This window comes from Danio rerio, chromosome 13 (assembly GCF_052040795.2).
Source record: "Danio rerio strain M-AB ecotype USA chromosome 13, GRCz13ab, whole genome shotgun sequence".
Lineage (NCBI taxonomy): Eukaryota > Metazoa > Chordata > Actinopteri > Cypriniformes > Danionidae > Danio > Danio rerio.
In genome coordinates this window covers 1,650,197-1,666,907 of record NC_141033.1, presented here as the reverse complement: position 1 = coordinate 1,666,907, position 16,711 = coordinate 1,650,197, and the positions used below count along the sequence as shown (strand labels likewise).

General features: G+C 41.4%; 2 protein-coding genes across 3 annotated transcripts in view; one reads left to right on the top strand and one right to left on the bottom strand.

The window, feature by feature from the left end:
* Positions 1-14,022, bottom strand: part of zmp:0000000760 — a 52,075-nt gene extending 38,053 nt beyond the window's left edge. Inside the window, exons 1-10 of one of the 2 annotated variants that reach the window (XM_087278852.1) lie at positions 13,902-14,022; positions 12,091-12,204; positions 10,848-10,971; positions 4,242-4,874; positions 3,301-3,946; positions 2,925-3,122; positions 2,232-2,744; positions 1,641-1,863; positions 1,460-1,561; positions 1,327-1,380 (exon numbers count right to left, since the gene is read on the bottom strand). In XM_087278852.1, the coding sequence (XP_087134978.1) occupies positions 1,327-1,380; positions 1,460-1,561; positions 1,641-1,703 (219 nt within the window). In that variant the 5' untranslated portion in view covers positions 1,704-1,863; positions 2,232-2,744; positions 2,925-3,122; ... (3 more) ...; positions 12,091-12,204; positions 13,902-14,022. The remainder of the gene's footprint in view (positions 1-1,326; positions 1,381-1,459; positions 1,562-1,640; positions 1,864-2,231; positions 2,745-2,924; positions 3,123-3,300; positions 3,947-4,241; positions 4,875-10,847; positions 10,972-12,090; positions 12,205-13,901) is intronic. The other variant, XM_087278851.1, reaches the window with a different exon arrangement.
* The window catches only part of lrrc1 (leucine rich repeat containing 1), a 593,918-nt gene that overhangs the window by 569,363 nt on the left and 7,844 nt on the right, over positions 1-16,711 (top strand). The window lies entirely within an intron of this gene.

The window sequence follows — 16,711 nt, the reverse complement described above, 5'->3', positions numbered from 1 at the left end:
ATGCTTTGGTTACATCACGGATTGATTACTGTAACTCGCTTCTCTCTGGTATTCCTGATAAACAAATTCATAAACTACAGTTGATTCAGAATTCAGCGGCTAGGATAGTCACCTGCTCGCGTACTTCTGATCACATAACTCCAATTCTCTTTCACCTGCACTGGCTTCCTGTTCACTATCGTATACAATACAAAATCCTCCTCTTAACATACAAAGCTCTTCATAACCTGGCCCCTCACTATCTTTCTGATCTTCTTCATTTGTACACTCCTTCACGCTCACTGAGATCATCTTCTGCTGAACTGTTATCTGTCCCACACTTTAAGATGAAGTCATTTGGAGGCAGGGCTTTTAGTTGTACAGCACCGAAGTTATGGAATTCCCTGCCTTTGCACATTCGCCAGATGGACTCTGTTTCCAATTTTAAATCTCAGATAAAGACGTTTTTGTTTAGGATAGCTTTTAATGATTTGCTGGTTTAATTATGCTGATTGTCATTTTTACTGCTTGCATTTTTATGATGTGCTTGTAATCTGCTGTAAGGTGTCTTTGAGTGCTTTGAAAGGCGCCTAAAAATAAAAGGTATTATTATTATTATTATTATTATTATAAGAAGCTACCGTTAAGGGGACGCTCATGCTGGCATAGCTTTCTCCAGCCGACCTCCTTTGTTTGCCTTTACAACACACAGGTGTTTTTAATAGTTTCAAATACCACATCCTTATCACTCCAGTACCCCTAGCTGAAGTGCAACAATCACAGCCTTTCACTGACAGTTGATTACTGCTGCTGTCAGTAAATAAAAACCTACCGCAGGACGCTCTGCTATACGAGAGAAGCCGCAGTGTTTACCATTTACTCCAAGCGAGTCCCGACTCTTTATTTCCATCATGCTGTACTTCTACTGCCATTTTCCACAACTTCACGTCCCAGACAGGATCTATTCCAGGTTAATTCCCTCTTTCATCGGTCTCTTCCTTCAATACTGCTTGCTTTCATTCTCGAATCCTTGTGTTTGTCCATTAGTGCATCTTTATCAAATCCCAACGACCAACAACTAGAGCTGAACAATCGATATCACAATGTATCCGCAATAGTTACATCAGAGGATTAGATTACTTATTGAAGTTACCTATAAAGTTACCTATGTAATTATGTATTAATCATCTTGCGATATTAAATCCATATCACGGCAAAACCAAATATGGCCATGTCAGATTTTTCCAAAATCATTTAACCCAACCAGCAACTACTTCTGTTTGTTTGTCCAGCTCAAACATTGTTAACTCTTACACCATAGTGTGAGATTTCAGACTGAACTCTTACCCAGTTGCCCTGTCGGCCTGGATCTCCTGTATTCCCCGGCAGACCTCTGTGACCCTACGGAAGATCAGTAGAGTTGTTGAGACTCCAATATGGCGTTTATCGTGTAGGAAAACAGAAGGAAGATTTTGGCTACCTTGGGTCCTGGGGATCCCTGGACACCTGGTTGTCCATGCATGCATTTACAGGTGGCTTTTCCTCGTCCTGCAGTTAAACCGATCTCAGCATATCCTCCACACTGTTGAGGAAGGAGCCGTTCAGAACAGACTGAAAGCTCATGCAGAAGAGCAAAATGTTCACACGGCACACAGACTCACCACACTGGAGAGTTCACAGCAGCTCTCAGAGTACGCTTGATCAGCATCACAGGACACTTCCATCTTCTGCAGATCCACCTGCACATGCACAGAGATTCTAAACAGTCTATAAACCCTTTTAACCTACCAAAGAAAGCCCCTAACAAAGTTAAAATTAACTCACTCTTGAATTACTCGGCCTCATGTCATTTCAATCCACTGTAACAATCCACTGTTCATTTTTCTGTTTATTTTTTAGACACTAAGGGTGCTTTCACATGTGGTTCATTGGCCTGGACCGTACCCAAGTTCGATTGTCTCCCCTTGCCACCTCCTCGGTTGGTTTGTGTTCACACTGTCTGTTTTCCTTCTGAACCCCGGTACTCTTGCGTCATCGAGCTGCTGTTTTATTTACGGCCGTTGCTAGGTGACGGCCACGTAAACAAGCGTCAAATTGGAAAGACGTCCGCACATTGCCTCTTTCAGGCGGACTCGGGTACGGTTCACCGGTCTGCACCCGGGTTCAGAAGACGCATTCACACTAGCTATACATACCGTACTATGACGTCAAACAAACTCGGGTGCGGACCAAAAGTAATAGTGTGAAAGCACCCTAGTTAAGATATGTTAGATGACATCTGAGAGCTCCCTCATCCTTCATTGACCAGATCAGAGCACACATTGACTATGGCAATATGATGCTCGTGTATTCCACTGTGTTCATGTCGTATTATTAATGGTAAATGTGTAACTCGCTGGTTCTACATCCCTCAACCTGCTCCGAGCTGGGGCGACTCTTCCCATGGGAGTCAGTTGCTCAGACAAGGAGGCTAAAAACCATGGCCTCTAGCGTCTGTCGCTAGATCACCTTTTTGGGTTCAGAAAAGTCAGGTTTACCTGCACAGCTCTACACTGGCTGGCTTCTGATACACTCACCACCCCCATCCAGGTCACTGACACCAATGTAACCTGCCGGTCCTACACCACCCTACCTGCTTTAAGCTAAGATGGAACCGGTGATTCTCTGCAGAGGAGTGAGTTGCTCTAACAAGGAGGCTAAAGACTATGGAGTGTAGCGTCTGTCACTAAAGCACCTTATCGGGTTCAGAGGAGTGAGGTCATTAGCTGGCCTGTATTACACTTACCCCCCTCACTCCCATCCGGGTCACTGACACCAATGTAACCTGCTGGTCCTACACCAACCAACCTGGTCCGAGCTGGGATCAAACCAGCGATTCTAGAGGACCATGGCCTCTAGCGTCTGTCACTAGAGCACCTTTTTGGGTTCAGAAAAGTGAGGTGTACCGGCACAACATTTCACTGGCTGGCCTCTGATACACTCACCACCCCCATCCAGGTCACTGATACCAATGTAACCTGCCGGTCCTACACCAACCAACCTGCTCTGAGCTGAGATGGAACCGGCGATTCTCTGCAGAGGAGTGAGTTGCTCTAACAAGGAGGCTAAAGACTATGGAGTGTAGCGTCTGTCACTAAAGCACCCTATCGGGTTCAGAGGAGTGAGGTCATTAGCTGGCCTGTATTACACTCACCCCCCTCACTCCCATCCGGGTCACTGACACCAATGTAACCTGCTGGTCCTACACCAACCAACCTGGTCCGAGCTGGGATCAAACCAGCGATTCTAGAGGACCATGGCCTCTAGCGTCTGTAAGAACACCTTTTCAGGTTCAGAGTAGTGACGTTTACATCGCACAGCACTTCAGTAGCTGACCTCAGTTAAATTCACCCCCTAAACCTCTCTCCCATCCGGGTCACTGACACCAATGTAACCTGCCGGTCCTACACCAACCAACCTGGTCCGAGCTGGAATCAAACCGGCAATTCTAGAGGACCATGGCCTCTAGCGTCTGTCACTAGAACACCTTTTCAGGTTCAGAAAAGTGAGGTGTACCGGCACAACATTTCACTGGCTGGCCTCTGATACACTCACCATCCCCATCCAGGTCACTGACACCAATGTAACCTGCCGGTCCTACACCAACCAACCTGCTCTGAGCTGAGATGGAACCGGCGATTCTCTGCAGAGGAGTGAGTTGCTCTAACAAGGAGGCTTAAGACTATGGAGTGTAGCGTCTGTCACTAAAGCACCCTATCGGGTTCAGAGGAGTGAGGTCATTAGCTGGCCTGAATTACACTCACCCCCCTCACTCCCATCCGGGTCACTGACACCAATGTAACCTGCTGGTCCTACACCAACCAACCTGCTTTGAGCTGAGATGGAACCGGCGATTCTCTGCAGAGGAGTGAGTTGCTCTAACAAGGAGGCTAAAGACTATGGAGTGTAGCGTCTGTCAATAAAGCACCTTATCGGGTTCAGAGGAGTGAGGTCATTAGCTGGCCTGAATTACACTCACCAACCTGGTCCGAGCTGGGATCAAACCGGCGATTCTAGAGGACCATGGCCTCTAGCGTCTGTCACTAGAACACCTTTTCAGGTTCAGAGTAGTGACGTTTACATCGCACAGCACTTCAGTAGCTGACCTCTGTTAAATTCACCCTCTCTGACACCAATGTAACCGGCCATCGAACTGGCGATTCTTTACATGGGAATCGGTTACAGGCTACAGATCATGGCCTCCAGTGTCTGTCCTGAAGCACCTTTTCAGGTTCAGAGGAGTGAGGTTAATCTGCACAGCACTTCAGTAGCTGGCATCTGTTACAAACACACACCCCGACATGAGAGAGGAGATATAACGTCTTGGACAGCTTCTGACTATGGAGGTCTAATCAATTTTGTTTAATCAAGCTCTTACAAGGCGTTCCCTGGCTTATTGTAACAAAATGATGGTCACATTATTTCAGCCTGTTAAATCTGTATCACACCCTGTCTTACTCACCGAGACAGAGCGATCACCTACGGCTCTCTTTACGATGGACGTAAAACCTTGTCGGATCACCGGCCGTGGCTCATCCAGAGGCTCAACACTGATCTCCTCACAGTCAATAAATAGCTTCACTTGTTCGCCTTTTACACTCAATGCCAACTTGTGCCACTCTCCATCAAAGAGTTTTTCTACTCTCTGGAAGGTCCGCAGCATCTGTGTGCCCTTCGGGTTGGTGTAGAAGAAGTCCAGGGTTAGAGTGTCGCCCTGAAAGCGAAGGCCGACCTGATCTCGGCCTTCAGGGTCACTGACTTGCCATAGATTCCAGGATGTTTTAGCAGTGTCCTTGGTCACTTTAAAGGTGGCGATGACAGAGTAGTCTGATGGTAGACCGTCTGGGTAGATGTCACTAGATGGGGGGATGAAATGGGGAAAAGAGAAATGAATCAGTGCAAGCAAATTAAAAGCAGAATCAGCTAGAGGACATTTCCAAGAAGCTCAAAGTGTTTGTGTTTTTCCTTAATGAATCAGTGTTGTTGAGTGAATAATTCAGCATGTCACTCCATGAGACCTGCCTTCATGCTAAAACCTGCTGAACGAGCCACTGAATATCCCCACCACTACATGAAGTTTATGTATAAACAAATTTCGAGAGGATCACGTGCTTATGATTGCTAACAGCTGACCCGCATTATCTAATTCACTACGATCCAATCAGATGACTCCTAAACTACTATAAATACCCTGGGGTTTATTCCATTGCTATCTTCGTTTTGAAGAGTCCCCCCTTCCTCCCCTACTCCTCCTTCTTAGACGGGTGACACGGTGGCCCAGTGCCTAGCACTGTCGCCTCACAGCAAGAATGTCTCTGGTTCCTGGCTTTACCAAAACTAGCAGACATTTCTGTGTGGAGTTTGCACTTCTCCCCGTGCTCACGTGGGTTTCCCCCGGGTTCCCCGGTTTCCTCCCACCGCCTAAAAACTTGCAATTAAGTCAATTGAACAATCCAAATTGTCAACATAGACACGCTTCTAGTTAGTAATTAGTTTCAAGAGCATTCACTTGCTACAGCAGGGGAGTTCTCGCGATCTACCTGAGCTCAAACTCCCCTCCCGCCTTGCAACAGGAGGGAGCCCTGGGCTCGAGGATCTCATGAGCTCAGGGCTCTCTCCCGGGACAGCATGCCAAACAAGCTTTTATAATTAATCATCAGCTAAGTGTGAACTCTTGAATTCACTAGATACCGACAGTATGTCTGAACCATAGACTGTAAAATATATGACACAACAGCAACCACCCGGGACCTTGCAAGTTACAAATTAAGCACTGACCAGTCTGATCATTTTCTCTTTACCATCAGTGCATTTTGCCTACAGATCAGCAGCTCACTGGATATTTGATCTTTTTCTGGATCATTCTCTATAAACCAGATGACTGTGTGTGAAATTCTGCGCTATTTTGTCCCCGTGTGCATGCGTACATGCATTGATTGCTTCCATGTGATTGTCTGATACTTTCATTAATGAGCAGTTGAACAGCCGTAGGGTGACACGGTGGCTCAGTGGTTAGCACTGTCACCTCACAGCAAGAAGGTCGCTGGTTTAAGTCCCAGCTGGACCAGTTGGCGTTTCTGTGTGGAGTTGCATGTTCTCCAGGTGTTGGCGTGGGTTTCCCCCATCGTCCAAACACATGCGCTATAGCTCAATTGGATGTAGTGTGTGTGTGTGTGAATGAGTGTGTATGGGTGTTTCCCAGCATTGGGTCGCAGCTGAAAGGCATCCACTGTTTAAAACCTATGCTGGATAAGTTGGCGGTTTATTCCACTGTGGTGACTCCTGATGAACGAAAGGACTAAGCTGAAGGAAAATGAATGAACAGCTATACCTAATAAAGTGGCCCGCTAGTGTATATCATCTTGCTAAATGACTGTTGCATGCTAATAGCACAAACATTTCCATGTAATACTGCTTTTTCAGTGTGACCTTATGTTAAGTTTTGCATTAATCTAAACCAAGCTCTCTCCAACTGTTTCTAATTCACTCTTCGGCTCCCGTTTGTTTTTAAAGAGAGTCAGTTTGTTGAAATTAGCAGTTAATGTTTCCAAGAACAGTGTTCATTTGTGCGCTGTGTGGTTCCCCGGATCGCTCTCACTCTCCCGTTTGATGTTGTTGATCGCGTTTTGCGTCCAGATTTTGCGGTCGTTTTACAGCCGCGCTCTTTGCATGATTCTTTGGTCAAGTAGGGGATGTTTGTGGGAGGTAATTGTGGACGGAATAGTTGGCCCACACACACTAAAGGAAAGACCCAACACATGCCATAACCGCAGCTGACATGACCAAACAGCTGCTGATGCTTGAGAAAGACATGAGAATATAATGGGAACATTTCAGGACGATGACTGTGCAGTGTAAGATCAGCCAGCTCAGCGGATGCGTATGTGTATGTTTTAGTGCTGCACTATACAGTCAGAATGAGTCGCCCTCCTGTGGATTTTTCAGATATTTCCCAAATGATGTTGAACAGATTTAGGAAATTTTCACAGTATTTGCTACAATATTATTTCTTCTGGAGAAAGTCTTATTTGTTTTATTTCGGCTAGAATAAAGTTTAGAATATGTTTTTATTTGTTTTAAAGCCATTTTAAGCAACCCAGGCTCATTCTGAAAACATAGCTCTGTGGGCGTTTCTGGAGACGGTGATTTACGTGGCCGGAGGTACGTATGGCCACATTTGTTTTTTTGAGCGAATGCTACGGGGCGGTGTGACGCCGCTCCTCTTCTTCGCGCTCGTCGGCTGGGCTGATGGCTCACTTATCTCTGTGTGGAGGGCTCTCCTGCCGCAACCAGTTTGCCCGCTTAGCTAGTAGTAGGTGGAGGAGGAGGAGGAGCCACCCAGGGCGACGACCGGCCTCGAGTCCGGGGAAGAGCGCTTATAGAAATCAGGTAAGATGAAAAACAGAATCCAAAAAAATAAAGGCGAACGAGTTCTTGACGGGGCGAGAATGCGGCGAAATCTAAAAACTCTCTCAAAATCGGGCGAGGGCTTTTGCTTTTCTTTTCTGGACGGCTTTTGTAAACCATCACTCGGGTTTAGGGAAGGAGAAGGAGGGCATCTGGGTCGGCCGATCATTCAGTCATTCGGCCAGTCGGACAGACAGTCGCTCGACAGGCTTTCCGACGGCTTTTCGCGTGAGAACGGCGTGCGCTCCCGAGAGGCGTTCGAGACGCACAACGGCCTCTTGCGGATTCGCATTAACAAAAACTGCACAAATACGTACCTCCCGGGACATATTCCGCGTTCTCCAGAAACGTCCACGGGGCTACATTTCCACAATGAGCCTGGGTTGATTTTAAGGTCAATATTATCAGCCCCCTTCAGCAATATTAGTGTTGGATTGTCTCCAGAGCAAACCACTGTTATACAATGACTTGCCTAATTACCCTAACTTTACCCTAATTACCCTAGTGAAGCCTTTACATGTCACTTTAAGCTGAATACTAGTGTCTTGAAGAATATCTAGTCAAACATTATTTACTGTCATCATGGCAAAGATAAAAGAAATCAGCTATTAGACATGAGTTATCAAAGTATTATGATTAGAAATGTGCTGAAAATTAATAGTATTTATGTTAAACAGAAATTGGGGGGAAGTATACATGGGGCTAATATTTCTGACTTCAACTGTAAATGGTTTTAGCATAAAGTTTGCAATGTGCACATCTGCAATAGTCACATCGCAAGATCTGCAATGTCGAATCAGGATTATGCACACACGAATGTGAAGTAATCGCAAAGTTTAACCATAAAGTTACCAAAATATCGTATCATTTGCATGTCTGTGTACACATGTAAATCCAGGATTGTCCACGAACTGAGGAAACCGGCGCGTTTGCTAACTAGTATTATATATTAATGCTTTCTCAACTTGTAATACTGCGTTTACGACATTTGTCAGTGAAATAACGCCACGTGCACGTATGTCCATTACGCGAATGTACTGTGTTCTGCCATTTTCATCTATTTTCCGCTTTTCCGCTGCGCATCAGGGCGTAACGTTACTGCGAACCAGGCTGGGCCGGACCTCGAGCTCAGAGGCTGAAATCATTCCACGTTCAAAGTAAAAACTTCCAATAGCCGGAGGGCGATTAATGACTACACGCGCATATATTCACCAACCACGAACAGGAAATAGAACTGCTGTATTTTTTATTTGTTCATGTCTTGCTGGCGAAAAGTTTGTTGTGATGCAAGCGTCACTGAACATGTACTGAGTAAAATTTTACTGAAAATGTATTAGTAATGCCTTGCACTACTGCGTTACAGGAAAAAGTAATATGTTACTGTAATATAGGGGTCACCAATCTCAGTCCTGGAGGGCCGGTGTCCCTGCAGGGTTTCGCTCCAACTTGCCTCAACACACCTGCCTGGATGTTTCAAGTATACCTAGAAAGACCTTGATTCCCTGCTGAAAAATCCAGCCTAAACCAGCCTAGTTTGGTTGGTTGGTTTTAGCTGGTCGACCAGGCTGGTTTTAGAGGGGTTTTGGCCATTTCCAGGCAGGTTTCCAGCCATTTCCAGCCTGGTCTTAGCTGGTCAGGCTGGGAGATGACCAGCTAAAACCAGCTAAATCTAACTTAAACAAGGCTGGTCAAGCTGGTTTTAGCTGGATTTTGCTGGTCAGTTTCCAGCCTGACCAGCTAAGACCAGGCTGGAAATGGCTGGAAACCAGCCTGAAAATGGCCAAAACCCCTCTAAATCCAGCCTGGTCGACCAGCTAAAACCAGCCAACTAGCCTAGGCTGGTTTAAGCTGGGTTTTTCAGCAGGGTTAGCTTTTTCAGGTGTGTTTGATTAGGGTTGGAGGACTTTTGTAACGCATTACTCCCATCACTGTTCACAAGTGAACATTTTTGGAAAAGACTCTTTTTAGTTGACTATAAAGGCTGATTTATACTTCTGCGTCAATCGCACTCATATGCTACAGCGCTGCCTATGGTTGACGCATAGCCCTACGCCATGGCCGTCGACGTCACTGACGTGCACTTCTCAAAAAATGTAACTACACGTCGCAATGACGCATTGCACAAGCTCTGTGATTGGTCGGCTTGGTAGTGCTGACGAGTCTGGGCGGGGCCGAGAGCCGCGCGAATGGCGCGAGCGATTGTTTACAAGTGTGGAGTCCCGTGAAGGAGCTCCGGATGTAAAGTTTTGTTCTGTGTTTACCTCATAGTTAAAGTTGTTGCACGTCCGCCGGTTCCTGCCTCAAAATGAGCGAGTTTGAGCCACTTGTGCATTCAGGAAGCGTTCAGAAAAAAACTAAATACCAGCGAAGAAACTCGACACAGAGACACATTTACACCTCACTGCCAACTAGCGTTTTGGAAGTGTTAATGAAGACCAATAGAGACAGCGCAGAAGTATAAATGCACAGCTACGCACGTTGCATGCGCCGTGGGTTATGCCCCTTTCACACGGGGCTTCAGCGTCAACTCCTGACTGAAGGCGTGTCTGAAGTTGGGGCTGAAGTGATCGTCATAGCAGCGTCAGCCAATGAAATTCAGTCAGCAATAGGCCACTGTCTAGCTGGTGTATTTGCATACAGCGATCTGGTTGGCTGACGCTTCCGTCGGTGCATGAAATCTGAGCTAGTCCTAACTTCTACAGCAAGCAACGCCTCTGAAGGGGCGCCGACGGATCCACAATGCAGTTCGGCAACGCCTGACGTCACCCATTCAAAGTGAATGGAAAGCGTTGACCCGTGTGAATGGGGCGTTACGCCGGTCACTTGACGTAGAAGTATAAACCAGACTCAAGTAATATATTATATCCTTAGTGGGTATAAAAAGTATATATTTTAAAAGTCAGAAAAGCTTTCAAATTATAACCCCATATAAATTTCCCTCTGGTTTTTGTCTTGTTTTTTATTTAATTTAATTTATGTATTAAATTTTTTTAAATGTAATATGCATAATGTAACACCATCGCTCTATGTTATTTTCTGATGTTTCAAAGTTGTTGCAATCTTTTATTGTTAACTGTTTAGGAAATCAATAATAAATAAAATGGCATGTCATGCAGATGCACTCCAATATACAAAATCATCCTATTATCAACATCCAAAATGGTCCTAAAATTATTTATTTATTCTTTTTTTAAATAATAGAGCTATTCATTTCATCCGTTAAAATTATAATCAAAATGCATTGCAAAAAAGATCTGAAATATTGTGATGTCAGTTGAAATGATAAATAGATCTATATAACAGCAGTGGAAGAATGTAAGGAGCAGGAAATGAGAGATATTGTTTGGAGGCGAGCAGGATTACTGTCAGTGGAAAAGCAGAAAGAGTGGAAAAGTATTATGTCAGAAGGCCGATATAAATACCTTGTGCTCTTCTTGAGGTGGAGGGACGGGTTAACACGATACGCCACAGCTTCAGGCTCGGACCCGCTGACCCGTCTCACCCCTGAAGACTCGGACAAGCGGAACTCCTCCAGCAGGTCATAAGCTAAAAATAAAAGCAGATGGAGCGGGAAAAATCAAGTCGGATTTCGCTTCAAACTGCTTTACAAAGACTCAAAGCAACCTATGACAGATTTCAAAAGATTTCACTGTGGATTTTCAGTGGACTTGCTTTGAGTTTGTGTTTAGGTCCATATGAAATGTAGATGGATTCAAATAAAGAAAAACTGCAGGTAATTAAGCGTACATCATGTTTCATTCATTCACTTTTCTTCGGCTTAGTCCCTTTATTTATCAGAAGTCGCCACAGCGGAATGAACCGCCAACTAATCTAGCATATGTTTTACACAGCTAATGCACTTTCAGCTGCAACCCAGTACTGGGAAACACCCAAACACTCTCATTGTCACACACACTCATGCACTACAGCCAATTTACCTTATTCAGTCTACCTAAAGGCATGGGTTTGGACTGTGGGGGTCCGTATTATGTGATTCACAAGTGTTTTCCGTGTATTGATGGTTGAAAATTGCATTTTGGGACCTTTATCTCTGCTTTTGTTGTTGAAAATTAAACTCTAAAGTTCAACAAAGTGACTTTTATTGACAGATGCCCTTCCAGCTGCAACCCAACACTGGAAAACACTCACACACTCTTGCACACACACACATGCACTACGACCAATTTAGCTTATTCATGTCAAACCGGAGCACCATGAGGAAACCCACGCCAACATGGGGAGAACATGCAAACTCCACATAGAAATGCCAACTAACCCAGCCAAGGCTCGAACCAATGACTTTTTTGCTGTGAGGCGATCGTGCTTCCCACTGCACCACCATGCTGCCTGTTTGCAATCACTTACCTTAAAACAATGTAGTAAATCCCATGCTTCTTTTTACAGTGTATATACTGGTATTGCTATACTTGTGGGGTCATTTGCACCCTACAATGAGAGGAACTTAACATACACACACACAGTGCACTGAAAATCCAGAAATGGCTTAAAGTGGTCCGTGCTGCCCCCTACTGGTCAATAAGACGATCAGACATACTCTCTCAAATGCTTTTATCAGACAATTCTCTTAATCGAAACATCTGAGCCGCATCTCCTTTACACACATCCTCACGGGATGCTAAATGTTCTGCTCGGTTAAATTCTTACTTGGCAATTCCTGACAAATGATGAGGCCGAAGACAGCCAGGAGGACAGAGAGAACCAGCATTTTGATCAAAGCTGGAACTGTGGAGACCAAAGGCTGTCAGGATTTAAATGTGCCTGTAAAACACAGAAAGATTGAATAATAATAAACAACTGACGAATTTAGCATATTAAGTGCTAATTTAGTGTTCGATAAATAGCTGGACTTCAATAACTGAAATACAGTATATCATATTCAATACGCTTCAGATTGAAATGACAATTTTCACAAAATGATAAGCAACAGTGTGCAGAACTGGCAATATTCTGCTGTTAATGCAATGCAAAGAAGATATTTAGCATGCAGTTCTTTTCCAAACACATTTGAAATGGCTGTGAATTAAGCAATATCGGTGAGATTCACTTCATAAACAGAAGCTTAATAATTTGCTTCAACCTAATCGCATGAATTGTTTAGTAAAACACACATGCACAAGGTCATTTCTTTAAGATGAAATATTTCTGCTGTTTCTATTTTACTGGATTACACTTTAAAAATGCAGGAGTCCACACAATTCCCTCATGTTGTCCACAACACAAATCGGTTAATTGACTTCAATAGTTTTTACAGATTTAACTGGGTTGAACATAAAACATTTAAGTTGCCCCACAAAAAACTAAAGCATTGTGCTGGGTCAACTCATATTAAATAAGTAGCTTGAATACAGTTTCTACACTGTTAAAAAAAAAAAAAAAGGAATTTTAGGGTTTATTTCCAGCAGCTGGAGTGGCGAAAAAAAAATGGCCGTTAAATTAAAGAAATTTACCATAAAAAAAAAATGGATATAAAATTTGAGAAATTAACAGTAAAAAATGGATATTAAATTAAAGAAATTTACCATAAAAAATTTAAACGAATATTAAATTAAAGAAAATTATCTGTAAAAAAAAAGGATATTAAAATATACCATATAAAATGGATATTAAATTAAAAAAATTTACCATAAAAAATGGATATTAAATTGAAGAAATTTACCATAAAAAATGAATATTAAATTAAAGAAATTTACCATAAAAAATTAAAACGAATATTAAATTAAAGAAAATTATCTGTAAAAAAAAGGATATTAAAATATACCATATAAAATGGATATTAAATTAAAGAAATTTACCATAAAAAAGGATATTAAATTGAAGAAACTTACCATAAAAAAATGGATATTAAAATAAAGAAATTTACCATAAAACAATTAAAACGAATATTAAATTAAAGAAAATTATCTGTAAAAAAAAAAAGGATATTAAAATATACCATAAAAAATGGATATTAAATTGAAGAAATTTACCATAAAAAAATGGATATTAAAATAAAGAAATTTACCATAAAAAATGGATATTAAATTAAAGAAATTTACTGTAAAAAATAGATATTAAATTAAAGAAATTTACCATAAAAAACGGATATTACAGAAATTTACCAGAAATTTATATTTAAGGTAATTTCTGTAATTTAATCATTATTTTAAGTATAAATTTCTCTAACTTAACGGCCGTTATTTTCCTTTTTTTTTTGCCACTAGCTGCCGGAAATAAAGCTTGAAAGTACGGATTTTGTTTACAGTGTAGTTTACAATACTGTGACAATCACTACTAAAAAGCACTAACACACATACAGATACTATACATAATACAGTACAGCTCTGCTTTCCGACTTAATCCACATTATGCTCATTATCGAGTGATATTTCTCCATCAGTATAGTCGAAGCTCCATCTTAAATGAACTAAAGCAGTTTCTTTAACTATATCTTCAATAAACATGCAAAAATGACTTACATATTCTTGTGAAGCAGTTCACTGCAGATATTGTTTCCCCTGGCTGTTCCAGCAGTGATCATAAAGGCAGTTTTAAAGAAGCATCTCTGGTCCCAACATCCCCTTCAGCCTGATCCTTTTCAGAAGAAACCTTGATCCATGAGCTCCACTCCACCCTCAGGCCCAACAGGCCCTTAGCACATTATCCTATGCAAACACTGACCTCCACATTCTTCACACAATCCTCCGGCTATCAGACACGGCCATTTAGAGGCACTTTTAATGCATTTTGATGCGTTTACATGTGATTCAGGTGGGTTGTGGTGTGTGTGTACAATACATGTGTTTACATTGATTATATTTAAATGTAAATTGCGTATAGTTGTTTCCAAAATATGGCACGTAAAATTTATTATTAATGACATAATAAATTGGAAATCCAACCCAAATATTAACTCTCTAGACATTGCTCAACCTATTAGATGAACTTGTCGATAGGATAAATGTAAATTATATTTAGTTGTTTCCAAATTTGCATGTAAAATCCATAATTAATGACAAATAAAATTTAAAAAATGCAAATCCAACCCAAATGTTAACTCACTAGACACTGCTCAACCCACTAGCTGAATTATTTGGTAGGTTTTATTTGTATTAATCCTAATATTCTGGGTTTCACATAATATATTTGCATGGGGGAAAAATGAAGAATTTTAGTTAATTTATTAATTTGTACAAACGTAAGTTGATTAAACATAAACAATTAAGTTGTCCCAAATAAAAATGCAAGAATTGAGTTAAAGCTATTATTTAAAAGAGCAGTTTGAACAAACAGAAAACATCATATGTTTGAGTGTAGTAGTTTCCAAAACTGGCATGTAAAATCCATGATTATTGACAAATTAAGTAAATAAATTGTGAATTCAACCCAAATTTTAACTCACTAGACACTGCTCAACCTATTAGTTGAATTATTTGATAGGACATGCATGAGCATGTAAAATTTGAGATTGATTAATTAAATTAGTAAATACAATAGAAATCCAACCCAAATGTGAACTCGCTAGATACACAACCTATTAGCTGAAGTATTCGATAGGATTAATGTAAATTGTATTTAATTGTTCGCAATTTGGCATGTAAAATCCATCATTAATGATCAATTAAATAAGTAAATAAAATGGAAATTCAACCCAAATGTTAATTGTATAGACATAGTTTAACTTATTTGCTGAATTATTCAGTAGGACAGATGTAAATTGTATTTAGATGTTTCCAAACCGGCATGTAAAATCCCAACACAATCTCACGGCAATTCGTAACTTTTTCATTTAGTGGCTAATTCGTATGAATTCGTACGATCTAATTCGTACAATTTAGTATGATTTGCTTATCCCCCAATGACGGTTGGGGTTAGGGGTGGGGTCAGGTGCCACGCCTCCTTTTTAAAATCGTACTATTTCGTACGACTGAACTCGCACGAATTCGTACGAATTAGCCACTAAACTGACAAAACGTAAAATACTTACGTTTTCTCGTGAGATCAGGCTGAAAATCCACCATTCATCGTTAGATAGACAACCCATTAGCTGAAAAATTCAATAAGATTTATATAAATCGTATTAAGTTGTTTACAAACTTGCGTGTAAAATTTGCGACTGACAAATTAAATTAGTAAATACAATAGAAATCCAACCCAAATGTGGACTCACTAGATACACAACCATTAGCTGAATTCTTTAATAGGGTAAATGTAAATTGTATTTAGTTGTTTGCAAACTGGCATGTAAAATCCATCATTAATGATCAATTAAATAAGTAAATAAAATGGAAATTCAACCCAAATGTTAACTCTATAGACATAGTTTAACTTATTTGCTGAATTATTCAATAGGACAGATGTAAATTGTATTTAGATGTTTCCAAACCGGCATGTAAAATCCCAACACAATCTCACGGCAATTCGTAACTTTTTCGTTTAGTGGCTAATTCGTATGCATTCGTACGATCTAATTCGTACAATTTAGTACGATTTGCTTATCCCCCAATGACGGTTTGGGTTAGGGGTGGGGTCAGGTGCCACGCCTCCTTTTTAAAATCGTACCATTTCGTACGACTGAACTCGCACGAATTCGTACGAATTAGCCACTAAACTGGCAAAACGTAAAATACTTACGTTTTCTCGTGAGATCAGGCTGAAAATCCACCATTCATCGCTAGATAGACAACCCATTAGCTGAAAAATTCAACAGGATTCATGTAAATCGTATTAAGTTGTTTACAAACTTGCATGTAAAATTTGCGATTGACAAATTAAATTAGTAAATACAATAGAAATCCAACCCAAATGTGGACTTACTAGATACACAACCATTAGCTGAATTCTTCAATAGGATTAATGTAAATTGTATTTAGTTGTTTGCAAACTGGCATGTAAAATCCATCATTAATGATCAATTAAATAAATAAATAAAATGGAAATTCAACCCAAATGTTGAACTCAACTCGATAGACATTCATTCATTCATTCATTTTCTTGTTGGCTTAGTTCCCTTATTAATCCAGGGGCGCCACAGCGGAATGAACCGCCAACTTATCCAGCACATTTTTACGCAGCGGATGCTCTTCCAGCCACAACCCATCTCTGGGAGACACACACACACACACAATTCACCTGTACCGCATGTCTTTGGACTGTGGGGGAAACCGGAGCACCCGGAGGAAACCCACACAAACGCAGGGAGAACATGCAAACTCCACACAGAAACGCCAACTGAGCCGAGATTCAAACCAGCAACCCAGCGACCTTCTTGCTGTGAGGTGACAGCACT